Genomic DNA, 19,167 nt, shown 5'->3' on the forward strand with positions numbered 1-19,167 from the left:
CTTACTTTTGGTGAGTCAATGTTGAGTGTTCTCAGTAGTGTGCTTTTCCTTCATGTGCTCAGAAATGTGCTGAGGACTCACTCCATGAGGTTGGACAACCAGCAGTAATTCCTTGAATCATCTTTTTTCACTTTCTTAAAATTGTCTGGATATTTTCTTTCTCCTATAGCAAGGGATCTCCCCTAGCCTCCTTCACCTTGCAAAAATTAAAGCAGGTGGCCTTGCAAGGACATGGACCAGCTTTCTCAGCACACTCTGACTTCTGTGGATCTAGTGATCCCAATCAATCCCTGCCTCATCTGGTTGGGATTTACCTGACAACTTACTGCTCATTGTTCATTGCCTTCTTGAAGCCTGCCTGTATGCATGAAGGCCTGGGAGACCTTGGTGAGGAAGAGTGAGGCAATGCAGGCACTGAGTACCTCAGCTCTAGCTGTGACTGCTGTCCCCATGCAGAGGGTCACACTCTCCTTGTTCAGCCTTTTAGTTCCGCAAAAGCTGCTCTTGTTACCCTTGAAATCCCTTGAGAGCAACCACTCTGACTGCTACTCAGAGCTGCTAGGAAATGTTTCTAAACTCCTCCTGTGAAGATTGTCCGTCTGCTTCCACCATCTGTGTATTGTTTGGTGAGAGGAAGTTATTTTTGAAATTCTGAGGGGTTTCTGAGTAATTTCAAAGTGTGATTTCAATAGATGATTCACTTGCTTTCCCTGGCAAAACCTACCTGGCATCTATGTCTAGACTTCAGGACTGACCTTTAAAATTGTATTAATCCTTATTTCAGTATGCTTATTAAACTTACTGAAAGGAAGTTGATTGCATTCTTTCACTCACTGGCTGTAAAGAGGTTTCACATTTTTGCTTACAGATCAACCATTTTATATTTAGTCTTTCAGAACTCATAGGTGTTTGTCTGGACTTGACAATTTATATTTCTTTTTTACTATTCAGTTGCAATAAGTAACACAGTACTTATTGTCTTGATGCCTTAGTCTGCCAGAGTCTCATATTTTTCCTCATAGAACAGGGCATGTCTTGGTCCTCTGGTAGAATACCAATACACTTGGTTTCAGGAAGTAGCATCTCACCATGGATGATGCCACATATGTACAGATTCTTTGCAGGATCCCTGTGTAAAAGGAATGTAATTTTGTTGGAGAAAGTGAGATGATTTGAGGGTTTTTAATACCATTAGTTATTTACTCCTCGCAATTACATTTATCCCTTCCTTATAATTACTGTATGTTATCTGACTAGAATTTAGCTCTAGGTCAATGTTTTTCTGAGCCCATATGTCTAAACTTCAAAGGATTTCTTTTTTACTTTGCTAACATCTAAACTCCTGACATTGATCTCTATTGATTTCTTCTTTTCCTGCTTTCTGTTCTGTTCATGGCATACAAATCCTGTGAAATGTCATTACTGTTTTCTTCAGTGCCATCCTCACAACACCTAAGAATTTCATTTTTTCCAACCCCCGCTCCACAGGGCCATTTTCACTAGCCTTCATATTTACATTTTTAGAAATGCAGCTTGGAATTTGACGAGTTTCCTACATTGCTGTTTGCATTTTCTGTATTTGCAATAAGCTTTTATAATTTGCTATTGCTTTCTTTAAGACAGCATTGAGCTCCTTGATTGTCCTTATGTGTCATCCACTAGATTTGTGCAGTTTATACACAGTTAATTTGTGCTGGGAAAGCTGTAATGGGTTTTAAGCAGTAGACGTATTGCAGTAGTTACTTTGAAATTTTAATGAGTGCCATTAAAGAATCAAAGGTACAGGAGAGCAATTGTAGAGGAAAGGAAAATAAAAGCCAAGTGGTAAGGAAACTTTAAATGGTTCTGATATACAAGTTTTAAGTTCAAAGCAAGTTTGGTTGACCAAACCCCATTTGGGCTGCTCTGGAAACTTCTAAAATGGTTTACTTCTTTTGGTTTATACAGAAGGGTAAGACTAGACATGTAAAGCAGAAGAAATTTATTAGACTAAATAACATGAACTGTGATAACATGAAAATACAATGAAAAAGCAGTTCATGACAGTACAACATAAATGTTCTTATTGCTGAAAATAATGCAGGATGTGACCTATGAGATGGATACACAGTTCAGTGCAGGAACACCCCCACCAAACTGCCCTGCACAGTGTAACCCAGGAGCACACAGACCTGCCCAGCCCAGGTGCTCTGGGCTGGACTTCCTGAGTTCTGGTGCTGCCACCAGCTCCCCACAGTAGGGTGTGTGTTTGCGCTGTAGGCAGGTATCCAACTTCTGATTCCAACACTCCCTGCCTCTCCCTTGCCCCTGCTCAAAGGAGCTTTGCATTTCCCAGCATCCTCTTGCCCCTTCTGTTCTTTTTTAATCCATTTTCACTTTTACCACCACTTCCTTTCTCTTCATATTGCTCTTTGTGTCTTAAGTCATAAAAAAATAGGAAGACAAGCTCAACAGAAGAAAATGTTGTGCCACCTGGTGTTGTGTCTTCCTCTGTGTTGCCCTTTGGAGCTCCTTCTTCTTGAAAAAGTGGCTTAAAGCCTCCCATGTGTCTTTTTCTTCCCCAACAATTAAGGTCTCTCCAGGATCTCTCGAGGCAGACAGACATTCCTTACGGCACTGTCCTGGACTCGGCAGTGTACGAGCACGTGCGGGTGAAAGGGATGAACCCCTTCGAGAGGGACAGCATGTATTCCCAGATGTGGCGCATGATCAACAGGAGCAACGGCTCCGAGAACAATGTCCTGGAGTCCACTGCAGGCATTCAGAAGGTACTGGCACCCTTCCTTTATGCTTCCCATTGGAGATGCTCTGTGTTGCACCACGTTTGCTTAGCTGTTGCAATCATGCCTTTAATCAATTCCTGAAAGCCCACTGCACTGGCACGGAGGATTGGGACTTCTCTGGTTTGTGGCGTTGAATATCCTTTTAATATGTAAGTACCGTGACTGTTTGCTCCAAAAAGTATTTACAGGTGTTTTTATAGGAGATGGCTGCATTTGTAAGGGTGCAAAATGGGAATAGGAACACTGGACTCAGAACCCTAGAATACAAGACATTGATTATCTTTTTTTGTAGTCTCCTGACACTGAAAATCCTGGCTTTCTGTTGTAGCTCTGGGTCACATTTGTTTTGAGAGACAAAGGCAGGAATGGATGATTTGACTTTAAAAAATCTCACAAACACATCCTGTATTTGGTTTGGCAGTGGAAAAACACTTTGAGAGCTTTTTGTAGGCACATTTGTGAATGCAGTAGTTCCCTCCCAAATTCTGTCTGACACCTGCAGCTTTTAAAGAAACACCAGCCCGTGAAAGGAGTCTGTTTAAGAGTCAATGTAAGTTGATGAGTGACTGTATACAAGCTTTTCCCCTAGCATTGTATCTTTGTATTCAGACTTCTAAATCAAATCAAAGAAATATAATATTTTGCTGACTTTATTCTAAACTTCAATATGTGATGATTTCTTACAGAAAGTATCCATTAATTGTGTGTTCACATTGTTACAATCTCGATTTAGAGACTTCTGACAATCCAGATGAACTCTGTTTTTTTGTCTCCACCAAAATCCATTGGCCAGGAAAACCTGACATTTCTGATGTTCTCACTCTAGGTAGTAACAAGAGAAAGGAGTATGTTAAGAAGAATGATGAAATCACTGGTGAGCTCTTGATAACAGAAGAACTAAAAAATAACAAAGATTATTTGGAGTTTTTAAAATCCCCAATCCAGGATCTGGATAACCAAGATCATATTTTCTCCTCTGAAGGACTAAAGAGCATAAAAAACAGAGGCAGGAGAGGTCCTGGGGAACTGCACTTTTGAAACCCTTTCAGATAAAGTCATAAGCTGAAAGAGCAAGAAAAAAAGGTCTGAAGACTTATTGGCTAGAGGAAATTGCTTTTTTTTGGAGAACATATTTTAGCTCAGTTTGTAAGAGACTGATAAAGCTGGGATTTGCCTTTTGTATTTTATATATATATATAAAAGACCCAAAACCAAGAACCTTCCCTTCTTCTGGTTTCCCTTTCCAAGTTTTAAAATGAGTTTCAGAAGGATCAAAAAACCAGAGTACATCAAACACAGCTGTGCTCGCTAACAGCTTTTAGCTTGAAAAACCAAACAAATGGTATATCCTGCTGGCAGGTAATTCCAGATTACAGTCATTGAGTTTTCATTCTTAGAAACATGGGAGTTGCTGTCCTAAAGCCTACAAAACCAGAAACATCCAAGTTCTTAATTTCCCATACTTTTTCTTCCCAGGAACAGGCAAATTATGATGTCGAAAAACTAAGTTGTGTCAAGTGAGCAAGCCAACCAGCCTCCAGTTTTAAAAAGCCAGAGGTCTTAGGTCTGATTCTAATAAACATACACATCTACCTGTGGGTGCACAATTTCTCTCCTTCCTTCAATTTACAGGAAGAAATTACACCGAAAAAGATTATTTCACCAGAAGCTTTTGGGAAGTTGTAGTTGGCCTGCATGGGAAGAAAGCTGTATGAAGAAAGTGCTGTTAAAAGATAATCTTAGGCAAGGAAAACTAGTATTTTTAAAAGTATCTGATAAAAGGCAGAGTTATAATCTCTGTAACACATTGCAAAAAATGAAAACATTTCAGAAAGAATTAATGGGTCCCCTTGGCCTATTTATATGCTTCATAATGCTCTTTAGGGTCTTTAATGAATTTAACTGGCCATATCAGAGATATTAACCTGATTATAACACTGGGCAATATAGACCAACAGGTCTTCCTCTGTGCCTCGTTTTGGTTCTCCCATTCATCAGCACTAAAGTGTGACTGAGCAGCAGTTTGTCCAGGCTCTGTGAGAGCATCACCTCAGCAAACCTTCCTGAAGTGCCAAGTGAGACAGCAGAGACTTAATGAGTGCTCCAAACAGGTACAGGGAAAGGGAACTCTCCCTCAGCTGATTAATGACCGTGAAGGGATTGGGATAGGAGGGGCCACCACGGGAGACAGGTGTGCAGAGATGCAGTGGACACTCCCATCTTTAACAGCATGCCTTGCTGCACCACCTCAGAGGTTAAATGAGGTTAAAAGAGCCTTCACAGAAGACGCTTCCCAAAATATTTTTGTAAAATCCTAGAAGTTCTTTAGTTTTGTCTTGCTTTTATCTTGACAGCTCCGGTGGAGTTGGCACTATTCTATTGTGAGGAAAGTAGCAGTCTAATGCTAATGTATATATAAACAGGAGGAAGAGGAGAGACTCACTCAGCACCTCACCCCTCTCACTCAGCAGGACTGCCTGCTTGCTGTACCAGTGTCTTTGTGGGGAGTGGCGCCTGTGTGAGTGCAAATACAATACAGCCCAATGACAGTGATTGCACAGTCCCACTTTAAGTCAGGCATTCTGCTGCTTTGACCTGATTTTCCTGGCAGGAGTGCAGGGCAGACAAGAGAAACAAGATGGGAAGATCATGCCATTGTAAGTTTTCGGGTTTTGATATTTATTGGTCCTGTTCCTCTGATAAATCAGGTGCATACATATCACCGTGTGTGCTCCTGTTCCATCCATAGGGAACAGCTATAAATACCACAGGTCCAGCTAGAGAGCATCTGGATAGATTTACCCTGAAGAGAGAGCAGTTTTAAATACCTCAAACAGGAGACAGCCTGAAAAGCACAGGCACTTTAGATATTTTCTTCCACTTATTGTCTCTTCTTTTCTCAAAAGATAGCAAAAAGCTTTTGAAGGTCTGAATATAAGATAGGGAAGCACTCAGTTGTTTGTCTTCCTGCACTGTCAAATCAAAATGGATGGGGAGGTAGCTATATTTTTATATAAGCCTGGATTATCCTGGAGAATATTCACTTTTATCTTCGCTTTTTCTTTATTATTCCTAACTGTTTCTTGTGTCTCAAATTGATTTTCCTTTTTTTGCATAGGTTATGAAATATGCATCTCATTCTGTCCTAGGAATCTCTATTTTTGTGGAAGTTATTTATTCAGAGAGGATTTACAGAGGCCCAAGTCATGCCTGCTTAAACATTCATTGAGGACTCCAAGAAAAATCATTTAGGCTTAAAGATATCACATTACATACCTCTTTATGTCTTCTTAAAAAGCACATTACCCCGCTTAATCCTTTACAAGCACCACAGGCTTTCCTATCCTTGGAACTATTCCCATTTAAAATATAATGAAGCACTTCTATTGTGCCCCTGTCTGCTCTTTCTTCCCTGGAGTATAATAGTGCCTAATGCCCTATCCTACCCACCTTGTTCCTCTGAACATGATACCATAGCCTACAGCATCTTCATTTTTCTCAGTAGAACAGAATGGAAAATTCCTTTCCCAGGCAGAATCTGAATGTGTTTGAAACCTCTTCTGTCTATTTAACTCTATCTGTGAAATATTTAGCTGCTAGGAAACTTGTGAATTATTGTCAGGTGAAAAAATGCTTCTGGATGGTGCATTAAGAGAAACTCCTTGTAGGCTCAAAGTACTTCCTTTTTGACTTGCTCACAGTATCAAAAGGAATTTGTTCACGAGATCTGGATTTTCTTGTGATCCTAATTGCAAGTGAAAGCACGCGAGTCCGTTTGTTTTCCCTGGACACTGTGGATGGCACTTTGACCCTCCTGAAAATAATGTAATAGTAAAAATATTTATGAATAGACCATAACAAAGCTCTGCTAATGTTATTTGTATGGGAAAGAAAGAGGTAATAACAATTTGCAATTCTGTGCTAGAACAAATTGTTAATAACTGACCATGGATATGTTTAATTTGTTTACAGCAGTAGCAACATCATGAAGACTTATCTTCATGGGCCAAAACCTCTCCTGAATTAATTAATTATCCTGTTCATGTATGGTAGTCCACACATCTTTGTTGTCAACATTTCTGGCCATGGAGTAACCCAATTAAAAAAAAAAATCTCAAAAAAAAAAAAAAAAAAAAAAAATACTGAAAAGAGAACCACGACAGACTTTTGGGATACTGGATGTGCACCATGACTCACCAGTTTGGCAATGGCTAAGAAAGGGATAGGAAGCAGAAGAGGTGAGAGCATATAAAAATGCTAGGACAGTTCTCCAGTATATCTCAATTCACAAGCGGGCAATCAGCTGCACTATGCAGCTGTTGGTTAGAAAGTTAATTATCAACCCAGACACCAGTTCCCTGATTCTGCCTCTGGAACTGATGCTTCTTGATCAGATGAGATGTTCTGTGTCTGCTCTATGAGTAATAAGATTGACAAGTACCTCTAAGACTTTGATGTGTTCAGTCCCACAGCTGAAGGTGCAGTTGGTCTATTTTGCAATTACTATCTCCTACACAGTTCATTATTTAGAGTTGATGGGTGCCTTGCAGTATGAAAGGCACTGACTGCCCTTACTCTGTATTATCATGGATGGTCTGTCTTTATTTTTTTTTCCTATAATTCTGTGTATCTTTACTACCATATCTGGGGCTTTAAAAAACTTACAGCAGTGATAAAAATTAGAATCCTGACCAGAAAGCTCTACAAACACAGTGTGGTATTACTTTCAGGCATTATCAAAAGGCCAATAGTTATCTGGGTGAGCTCAGTGTGTTTGAGAAGTACAATAACTGGTCTGTGACAGTTAACAGAGCATGGAGCAGATTCTGTGCATAGCTTTAAAAACTAAAAGCAAAACTTTTCCTACCACCACATTTTCTCAGAATTCAGGGTATGTTTAACAAAAGGCTTGCTCTCCCTCACCAACACTTCTGAGCATATAATAAAGTCTGATCTAACTTTGACTTTCTGGAAAGTTTTAACAGGTTTTATCTAGAGTAGAACACCTGTAAAAGTTATTTTATGCAGAGTTGGACTTTATTCAAAAGAATGGGTAAGTCAAAATTTGAGTTAGCCTACATATCAAGAAATGGATCTACATGGACATGTGTTCATTCAGCCACAAAGCAAGCCAATTCTTGCTGTATTCCTTTGTCTCCAAAGTTTTCTGGAAGGTTTAGCTGAGTTCATGTTCTTCTGTTTCATCTTACATGCTACTGAATGTACTTCATCCTTTTGCTCTCCCTGAAATGCTGCCCAAGTTACTCCTGACTTTTGTTCAAAGGTCAGTCTGTGTATGTCCAAGTCACTTCAACAACCTCCAATGTCACTGACTGCTGTCCTGCTGTGGTGCTGTGCCATGTAGAATTCTACCTTCCATGTAGAACGAAGGTAGACTGTCTTTGCTTGCTCTATCATCTCTCAGATTTTTGGAGAATTTTCCAGAGCTGTTCAGAAATTTTTGTGGGCCATCCTGCATCCAGGACCATAGTCTTTTCTATCTGTAGCTTATCCCTGTCCCTTAAGTCCAAACAAATTGGCTCCACGGAGACAACTTGAAGTTTCATTTCTCTTGAACTGAGCTGAGCTTCTTCCATCTGAATAAAATTTGTGTGTTTTCCTCTGTTGTCTGTTCATGTCTGACCACTAACTTGGTTCAACCTAAAGTCTACAGAAGCTGACTTGATCATCTTATTTTTTTTTTCTATTGCTGATGTCTCTAATTAAGTCTTGCCAATTTACTTTCCACACCAGGTCTATGATTTACCCATACGACCTCCAGCCTGTCACTTCAGTAGTTTCCATTGTTATTTCCTGAGGTCTCCATAAAGAATTCTTTTTGCATTGAGTTCCACTGAAAATGCTCCTGGGTTTAAAAAAGAAAAAAAAAGAAAAAAAAAAAAAAAAAAAAAAAAAAAAAAAAAAAAAAAAAGAAGTTGCCTTGACTTTCAAGGCCTTTCATGGTGAATTCTGATTCTCCCTGCAGCCTTCTCATTTCTGAATTGGAAATCATTTGTGTGGGCTTCCAGTGCAACTCCTTTTTCAAGCAAAGTATCTTTATGCTTTCTCTAAGGACCCTTCTGTAAGGTATGTTTTCCCTCAAGACAGTAGTCATGTCTTTCCTTCAAACTCCTTAATGCTCCCCTTTGTTATTACAGTAACAAAAACCTTGACAACCAGGTCTCTGGTGTGCTATGATCACTACCCATCAGCTGAGCAGCTCTGTTTTGTTGCTTCTTTATACTCTTTCCCTCCCTTTGGTTTATTTTATAGCTGCCAAATCAGAGGGGAGAGAGGAACACACACAATAACCATCTAAATACTGGCATAGATGGGATGTGGGGGAAACCAAAGAACTGCTGTACCCCAGAATTAACTAAATTAATGAACACCACCATTATCAGATGAACAGTATTTCTTAAAAAACAACCTCTCTGTGCTGGATGTTTCAGCCCTCATCCTCAAAGGAAAGTTACAGCCTAACTTGAAAAGATGAGCCTGAGAACTAAAGTTCTTAACAGTCTGATACAATATATTAAAAAAAAAAAAAAAAAAAAAAAAAAAAAAAAAAAAAAAAAAAACAGGATGAAAATAAGATTTTATAGATTTTATTGGGCAATTGCTTCTTGTTATTTCTCAATTTCTCCAGATTCAATGGTGCCAGCTACATTTTTCTTTTGAATGTTCTCACTGATTAACAGCAACATCATTGCATTAATTTCAGAGGCAGTTTTCTAACCTCGAGGTTTTCTGCTTGTTTTCAGATACTTGTTTGCCTAAAAACTTGGTTATTTAGGGCTTTCCCCACAGATAAATCCCATCTTCTGTTCAAAGATAATTCTCTCTTGAAACCTTGCTTCACCTTGATCTGTCAATGGCTATAAATATACCCTCATCACATATAACTTGAGGTATCTAATTTAGGTGTCCAAGTTTCTTTTCTTTGCTGTTGTAGACAGGCAATTTTCTTCTCTAGAGAGTGGTCAGGAATGCCTAAGATGGCAACATATTTTTCTTGGTGGCTTATTTTGTAGAGTATCTACCAAACTAAGATCATATTCCATGACTAGAAATGCCAATAAAAATAAGAAACAGCAAAATATACTCTGAGGAGCTAATTTTGCTTCAGTCTTGTAGAATTGCATTTTGCAGAGAGCTGAGTCCAGACTTTTCAGCTGGAGAAAGGATAGATGACAAGCCCTTTGAGCATGGGATGGGGGAGTGGGCCCCATCCTTCATCCTGATGGCCAAATGCACAGCTCAGTACTTCACACCTTAGCCTGTGTCTAACCCTGTAGTCATTTTTTTATAGGGCAAAACAGTACAGAGAGGAAAACTGATTCCTTTGTGAGTGGAGATTTCACTTGATGTTTTTCTTATGTAGAAGTGGACTAATTAAGATGGACTCAAGCAAAATGTCCAGAGTGCATCCTGATGGCAGGAGCACAGCTCTGTAGGAGTGTAGGGGCAGCTGCTACTATCAGGCCAGGGTGCACTGTCAGCCATTTGGTCTAAAATAACCCTCAGGCACGTGCAAAAAGTAGAACTTTTTGTGTGTCAGTAGAACTAATTGTGTGTGAAATAGCCCCCAGTCTCCAGCTGTTGAGATAAGGAATAGGAGTTTGGGGTTTTTTGATTTTGTTGTTGGTTGGTTGGGTTTTTTGCTATTTCTGGAGAACTTCGGGTGTGTCTGATAGGGAAGGTGGGAACACTACACTCTAATGGTGAATGTACCTTGACCACCACATGTGGAGTAACTGCTTGTGGCTTCCTGTGTGAGGACTTTTTATCTTTTGGTGCCTTTTCCTGGTGCTGAGCACTTTGGGAATTGCTGCCAGGCTGGTATGTCCGGCATTTGTTTCTATGGCCCTATGACATCTGGATACCACAATCCCAAGCATTATATATAGCATACTTTAAATTTCTGAATAACTAAGCAGCATGAACGCTACTTTCATTTGCACTGGCAGGTGATTAATTGTAGAAATTCTGAGTTCTGTCTTGAAGCTGGGATTTTTATGGGATAAAAAATTTTGGAAGGTATCAGGGAGTAAGAAAACTGACAATTAGGAAATAATTTAAGAAAAAGGGTGCATTTTCAGTCAGTGGTTGTAAAAGCTGAGCAAGAGCATGTCAGGATTATGCTCACAGGAATTTTTTTTGCTAGTATTATTTATTGCCTAATTTTTCTGAGCTGGTCACACTCTGTTAGGGAGGCATCTGTTAGAAAGGATGGTATAAACAGAAAAGGATGCTGAAGCCACCACTACAAATCAGTAGCTTAGTTTGTGCATATTTACATGCAACAGAGCAATGCTGTTGTCATATTCTGTAAAAGAAAAGGTTTGTGAGTATTTAGTAGGTGATCAGTGCATTTATTATGCATTAGCACAGGAGAGGTTTGAAAGAGAAACAGCTCTCCTGGGTGCTGTTACAAACCCTCTCCTGAGTAACACACAGGATTTATTAAAGAGTATGAGAATGGAAATGTCGGCACAGATATATTTGTAGCAAAATGGAAGTTCTGCTGCATGTTGCTCTCTCAATAAAAAACAAAGTTTATCTGCTGCAGGAGCCAGGGAGGGTTTGGAAGATACAGATTCTTTGGGGCAGAAAGACACTGAGGGGTCAGTTCAGGAAGGTTTCAGTGGTTATTTGGGCCCTGCTGCTGGAGTGATAATGGTTCTGGTGTGGCATCTTACAGTGAAAACATGCTGGATATATATAATGAAAAAGCAATGCAAGGAAACTTTTGCTAGATAATAAATGTTTGTAACTTTTTCCAACCCATAAATCTACCTCTAATGCTGTTGCTAGAATTTTATATGCTACCTTCCCAGGCTCTTCAATCTGTGGCATTGCCTCGGCAAAAAACGTTGTGACCAAAAACTATATGATGAGGGATGAGCAAGCTGTGCTGAGGTGCCTCAGTGCAGTGAACCTCCTCCTGTGTGTCAGCAGCTTGTGGAGGGATATTCCCTTCTTTGGGTTTTTGAGCAGCATGTGCATTGCTTTTTATTAAACCAGAGGGACTCCTGAAGGAAGTTACAAACTCCCAGACATGTTTTCCTAGTCTGATCACATCAGATATGGGTCGTGTCTGTGCAATCTGTAGGGAAGCACAGCTTGGGATGAGCAAAAAATAACTTGAAGTTATTCTTTTACTTCTTCAGGTCACCTCTTGCAGACATTTTCCTATGGGAGGGCGACAAAAGATTTGAATTTGTGCAGTTTAACAACCACGCATTTTCTTTTGTGACTAAATCTAGTTCCAAATCCTTTTTTAAAAAGCATCAGTGGAAAATTTCTGTCAAAAATTGCTACATCATTTTGCATTCTTGTTATCCTGACAAAGAAGATGCCTGACAAAGAAGAGTAGTTTGGCATTTGGAGCACTCTTGTTTGGCTACAGGGGACATGCAAGTTATCAGGCACCTGTTATTCTCGTCCTGTGAGCTCTTATTTCTCCATTTTATCTCCATTAACCTAGTGCTTGTCCTGCAGAGGTTCTGTAACATTTCTGGGTTGATGAAGATTAATAACACCACCCTCCCGAGAGCGTCTGGGGACTACACAGACTCCTACACAGCTCCATCAACCTCTGCTTGTTCTTTTCCTTCTGAATTCTCACTTCACTTGGTTTCCTCCCTCTTACTTTTTCATTTGTCTGCTTTTTGACCCTCTGTCCCTTCTGTTTGGATAACAGCAACTCCAACTTTTCCCCAGCTCTCTAATTCCTTTCTTCTTTCCACCTTTCACCTCTCCACAGTGTTACACATCCCCTTTGTTATCTCCATCAGCTTACAATTTTTCACTGTTGATCTGTGCAACAATTTCCATTTGCAATCAGATGAAGCATTCCCAAACTCCAGCTGTCACTTTGAAGCCCAGTTGCAGGCTCCTAGCATGGTGGGCTGCTCTGGGGATGTCTCACACACAGACAGGGGAAAATGCAGACTCTGTCTCATAATCAATAGATGGGAGGCAGGAGAGCACACTCTTGCTCCAGGCACAGAACTTGGTTGTGTGTTTGCTTTCTTGCTTAAATGTTTCCAGCTATCATTTTTGTGTATTAACATCTTTTAATAATGCCCAAATACTCTGTGATGCATTAACAAATGCAAATGCCGGGATTGAATGTCAGGTTGTTTAAAGGATATATTCAACAGAAAAGAGACACGAATGGAAATAATGAGAGAGTGCATTTTATACATCCAGCCTATGTTCCAGCCTTAAAGCATGACTTTGTGAGGCTGCAAGTCTAAAATCATGAGAGAAGCATAAGAGGTAACAGAGGGATCTTGTCTCATGTTTTTGTAGCTGTCATTCATAAAACAGTTTTGATAGCTTTAGGTAATTTCTGTTCAACAACTTGTTACTAAACAAACAAAAAGTTTGTTCCAGAGACCAGCAAAAGCAATTGCATTGAGTAGATTTGTAGGAAGTCTCCACTGTAAGACAATAGCTCCTCATGAAATGATTCAGAATTTTTGCCTTCGAAAACTCTTACAGCTGGAAGTCATAGAAAAGAAAAAAGTGGATAGATGAGGACAGCCTGCATCTGCTCCAACAACAAATTTTTTCAATATCATCCATGAATAGTCAGTACATTAATAAACATATTGGTAAGCAATGACATGCTAGTGAAGTAATAAGAATGGCGCAGGAAAATTAAATTGCAAACTAAAACGCAGTAGCAGAATACTTGGGGAAATCAACCTTTCTGGTCTCTAAAGTGTTTAGGTATCAAGCCTCTAAGATATCAGAAGGTATAATTAAAACAGATGATTGCCCTTAAAGTCATCCTAGTCTCAAAACAGGAGAGTTTAAGATACCATGGAGAGAAATAAAACCAAAAAAGTGTAATTTTTCAAATACAAAAGAGGAATCCTATGCATCCCCAAAATGGTGGTAGTTTTACAAACTCCAGGTCTGTGCTTCTAAATACCTGTATGCACTTCTATTGCACATAGAAGTTTTACAGCCAGAGAGATCTCTAATATCTAATCTGAAAACAGGTCTGGTCTGGGAGACAAGAGACCGAGCAGACTTTTGGTGCTGGCTGCTTTTTGACAGTCATTTCAATATATATAGTGGGAAATATTCTGGTAAGACTGCATTTTGTTGGAATAAATCATTTTATTGATTTATTTCAATCAATTCAACTTACTCATTTATTCACAGTGTTAGAAGAAAAAAAAAATTATGTTGTGTTTAAGGAGAGAGAGAGGAGAAAGAGGACCAGTTTGAAGCAGATCAGGTGGTCAAACTGGATAGTTATACAAACGTAATTCCTCAGAGGCGTGCCAGAACCTATGAACTTTTGTGGGATTAAACCATACTCATGCCAACAAAACCCTGAGGCTGGGATGTAGAGGGTTAATTCTTTAAAGGATAATTACAGTAAGCAGAAAGTCTCCTCTGCATAAGTTGTCAGGCTGCACCACGGTCTGGTGTCATGATGTGAGCAGAGGCTCTTGGGGGTGCTTTGCTTTTCCATCCTTATTGCCAGGTAGGCAAGTGGGCTTTCCTGAAGTGTGTCAACTAAAAATATAAAGCTAAACTTCTGTTAAATAAGCAGAATGTTTCCTTAGGCTGAGGAGTAGTTATTATTGGGTTTTTTCCACCTTTATTCTCTTTAGTTAAATTGCCATCAAGCAGTTTGTGTCTCCTTGCATTTGAATTAGGTGGCAGAGTTGTCCAGTTTGAAAATGTGACTACAATAAATGAGTTTCTTTTCGAGAGCTGAGCTATGGGAGGAGAGAATTAAAGTGCTATGTGGAGTATTTTAAGAAGCATTTTAACCAGGCTGTAATGACATATCATTCTTCTATTCTTTTGCATGAAATAACTGCTCTAGATAGGCTGCACAACTCCCTTCCTGAATTACAATGGCAGGAGAGAATTGTTTACTATTCCCAGTTCTAAAGCTTTCCTGCTGCATGGGAGCTGATTGGTGTTTATGGCTGTTTGCAGAAGGGCTATCTAATCAAATAAAACAGACCCCATTCCCCGCTGAATGTAAGAGAGGGAGAGATATCAATCCCAGGGGCTGTATCAAGATGGGTGAAAAACACAATGCATCTGTAATGAAAAACCTAGTAGATAAGCAGCTGTGTTAGAAAAGTCTGTAAGGGTTCTAGTCATAGCATCAATCAAAGGGTGGAAGATTGTGTTGCTTTATCTCTCTGACCTCAGAGCAGGACTTCCTTGTAATGCAGCCACGGTTTAACACCAAGCCGGCATCACAGCCCCACACAGCCACTCTGTCACTTCCCCCTCATTTCAGGATGAGGGAGAGAATCAGCAGAGTAAAAGTGAGAAAACTCATGGCTTGAGATAAAGGCAGTTTAATAAGTAAAGAGAAAGCCACAAAAGCCATCAAAGCAAAACATGGAGTCTGTTCACCACTTCCCACAGGCAGGCAGGAGTCCAGCCATCCCCAGGAAAGCAGGGCTCACGTGTAATAGGTACATGGGAAGGCAAACGCCATCACTCGGAATGTTCCCCCCTTCTTCCCCTGGCTCTATATGCCCAACATGATGTCACATGGTGTGGGATGTCCTTGGGTCAGCTGTACCAGCTGTGCCCCCTCCCATCTCCTCGTGCACCCCCAGCCCCCTCGCTGGTGGGGTGGTGGGAGGAGCAGGAAAGGCCTTGACACTGTGCAAGCTCTGTTCAGCAGTAATGAAAATATCCCTGTGCTATTGGTACTGTTTACAGCACAAATCCAAAACACAGCCCATACTAGCTACTGTGAAGAAAATTAACCATCCCAGTCAAAAAAAAAAAAAAAGACAAATACTTTTCTAGCAAGAATTCTCACCCTGTAAGTAAACAAATCTAGGACATGGCACCTTCCCTTTAGTGAGTCTTGTCCCTGACACTCTCTAATACAAATTCCCAAGGAACCTCTAAATTTCTCTTCAATCTTCCATTCAGTCCTGGATGCAGTTCTTTAATACTCTGTTTTACAATATATTGATGGCCAAGACATGTCTTGTGATTGATCCAAGATACTGCAACATAACTTGGTCCAAAATGGTCTGAATTTGTAACCTCTGGAAGACACTGAAAACAATATTTTGTGTCCTGCAGCGTGGAGAAATGGCATGGCCTTGCTTTCTACACTGCATGTGGTCAGAAAAACGTGAGAAACCCAAGTCTGAAAACCTTTACAATCTGTTTTTCACACCTGGCAGGAGCTCTGAGCACGGTCATGTTTTATGTGACATTAAAGTATGCACTTGAGAGTGCTGGTGAGGGAACAGTACCCTGTCACCTCATTCATGGGTTTTCACTGAGAATTGGTACAATAGAGGACACCAGTCTGCTCAACCCTCATAGAGGGGAGGCCCACAGCTACTGCATGCTCAAAAGCAGAATTTGACATTAAAAATATTAGGTAGTTATCTGCAGCAGTATCTTCAGGATCAAAAATTTGGCCTCAAGTGCTAACATTTTTCCCAAGTCATGTCTTTACACTCAAGTTGTTGTATGAATCTCTTGGAGTCCAAATGTTGTGTTTCACAGCATAGTCAGGTGGCAACACATAACAGTGGAGGTGCACATCTGGCAGGTGTAGACAGCAAAAGCAGGAATGTTTTCTCACAAAAGGAAAATGTGAGCATTGGTTAATGAATGTTTGCAAAGTGCTTCCAGTCCTTCAGATTATGCTATTATTAAACTGAACATCTTTGATTATGTTATGGCTGTGCTGAAAGCTAAATGAAGGAGCTGGTTTTCTTTAAACCGTATCTTATTCTTGATTAGAGTGATCATTAAATCGTTTCAGATCTAACAAAGTGAGCAGCAAATGGAACACAGCAAAGACAGCAGAAAAATATAAGATTTCAGAAAATAATCAAACTAGGCAAACCCAGAAGTAATTCAAAAGAGCTCATACCAAAATTCTGGCTAATATAATGACATATAGCACATGTTTGTGAATTACAACAGTTGTGGAAAATACTTAAAGTATTATTTTGTCTTTTGATAGATTCCAATAGCAATCTTGAGTTAGAGAATTGTACTTCTGAATACATCCTCTCATGTGTGCTGTTGTGTCTCCACACCTTTTTTAGACACTCTAGTGATTTTGAAAAATTTAAATAAAGTTTAGTGGAGTGGAAATATCAGTCAAGCATGTAGCTAAAGATCACATAAATTTTTTTGTATCTGATGGATTTTGTTACGCTTCTTGCTGTACCTCTCTCTTCCCAAACTAGTGTCCTGCTTTTCAAGATCATGAATTGCCTGATTCAGCCTCTAATCAGCTGGCTTCTCCATCTTCCTCCAACATCCCACCAAAGGTTTTCTCTGTCTTCCTACCACACCCTTTCTCATATCTGCAAAGTTAATTTCTCTCTATATCCAACACAAAAAAATCTTTAGCTCAAATTTGGCATCCATTGGAAACAGTAAGTGGTAGACTTCAGCCCAATTTGTATTTCCATCCACCAATTGCAACTGACTTGGCTGCTGCAAACCTTGTGAACAGAGTTGCAAAGGGCAAATCTCATGACAGCAAGAATTATTTAACATAACGTTATATCACATCCAGATCCATTCCTGGCTCAAGAAAGACAAATCATAACCAAACAGCAGAGAAGCATACAGAAGGTTTGTTTTGAATTTCTTTCTAGTACTATTCCAAGGCCTGGTGGAGTTCCTTCAGTCCCCATAGAGTTTCACATGGTGCGTTTTACAACTGATACTGCATCAAATTGTATCCTTTCAGGACTTCTATTGCATACCTTCAGTTAATTTTAGTTATTAGTACTCAATAAAATTTTTAAGCTATGAGGAATTTCTAACACCCATGACAAGTCTTGTGTAAATTTTTTAACTGCAGTTTTGATCTCAGCTTTATCATGTTATTCTCAATTGGTAGATTTCTTTATTTTTTTATTATGCTGTTGTCATATTTTTACAGCCTGTGATTTATCTCATTCATTCAGCTCATACATTGCTAGACCTAAATTCTAGCGTGTGCCCCATGCAAGTACAGAGTAAGCCCACTGACGTGACTATTAGTTATTCACCAGCTGTAGATGCCTGTATTTGGCCTCAGATTCCCACTGTACTTGCATTATTCAGCTCTAAATAATTTGAAATATGACAAAAAGGAATAAATGCAACTCAAAAGAAATTTTAAAAGAGACAAGAGAAAATATTATTGTGCTTTTACCTTCTTCAGCTACAATATAATATGCCCTTCATAGATATGTCATCTGTAAGATAAAGGGAATATATTTTTCTGGCATTGTATTTACTCTGCTTTCTTATATGCATCTTGCAAATTAAAGTTTTTCCCAAAATTTAACATGAACAATGATACTGTATTGGACTTGACATAGATATAGGAATTGTATTTTCCCTTTGTGTCTGAAGGGATGATATTTTCAGAAGAGCCCACATGTGTGCAGTACAAGGTTTTAATAGAGCTGCACACAAAAAGGAGCTGTATCTGCCCCACGAGCTGCAAGGGTGTTTGTACAGATGCAGGCATGCAGCTGCTTTTCCTGAAAACTTGGTCAGGCACTTATCACCAGTGTGTCAGAAGCTGTGTAGCATCCTTTAGTATCCCTTAGCAAGTGAAGAAAATATTTGTGTTCATCGTTTTCCACTTAAAAATACATGCTGAAGGAACAAGGAGCATGCCAGTAATATAGAACTGGGTAAGTAAATTATTATTTTTCTGATTTGGAGGTCAGTTAAGGACTTTCTCCACCCTTCCCACTGTGCTGGCAGCTCACATGTTCCTGTGCAATGCAGTACCTAATTTTTTGAAAGCCAGAGAAAAACTGCAGTTCTTCCCTGCATTTAGTATACATGTGTCCAACACACTGTCCTTCCCATGGGAGAGTCCTGTGAGAGAAGTTATTTTTAACTTAGGTTGTGATATAAATGTAACTAGCAAGCAACAGCAGTTTAGACATTTGTTCTTTACATTGACATAGTCCAACTTGTTTGTCAGTGAAATAAATAAGACAACAGTGATGAGAAAGATTTCCTAACAAGGTGGTGGCCTTTTTCAAGCCATCCCTGCACAGATGCTGGTGACACCAGCTACACATTGGATGAAGTGCTAAATACTGAGTTAATGATTTTAATGATGCTTTTGCATGTGTTTTTCAGTTTTCTTTCCCATAGTTTGGTGCTAACTAATGAAATTATTTCATTCACTCAAGTAAGATGTTTACTGGTGTACATGATTAACTGGGCACTTAGCTGTCCACACTGCATGCACAAATACCTGATTTGCAAGTGCATTTTTCAACTAAGAAAATCTCAGTTGATGTTCCTAATTCTGGCTGAAATGCTACTTCATTTTAAAATGGCAAATAAGTTCTGATTACCTTCTATCTTCATGATGAATTCT

The 19,167-nt window shown here is 39.5% G+C and overlaps 1 protein-coding gene across 2 annotated transcripts in view; it reads left to right on the plus strand.

Annotated features, from left to right (window-relative positions):
* Nucleotides 1–19,167, plus strand: part of GRID2 (glutamate ionotropic receptor delta type subunit 2) — a 671,741-nt gene that overhangs the window by 576,972 nt on the left and 75,602 nt on the right. For both annotated transcript variants that reach the window (XM_053976464.1, XM_053976465.1), the window contains one exon: nt 2,573–2,768. In XM_053976464.1, coding sequence (XP_053832439.1) covers nt 2,573–2,768 — 196 coding nt within the window. The remainder of the gene's footprint in view (nt 1–2,572; nt 2,769–19,167) is intronic.

This window comes from Vidua macroura, chromosome 4 (assembly GCF_024509145.1).
Source record: "Vidua macroura isolate BioBank_ID:100142 chromosome 4, ASM2450914v1, whole genome shotgun sequence".
In the NCBI taxonomy this organism is placed as follows: Eukaryota; Metazoa; Chordata; class Aves; order Passeriformes; family Viduidae; genus Vidua; species Vidua macroura.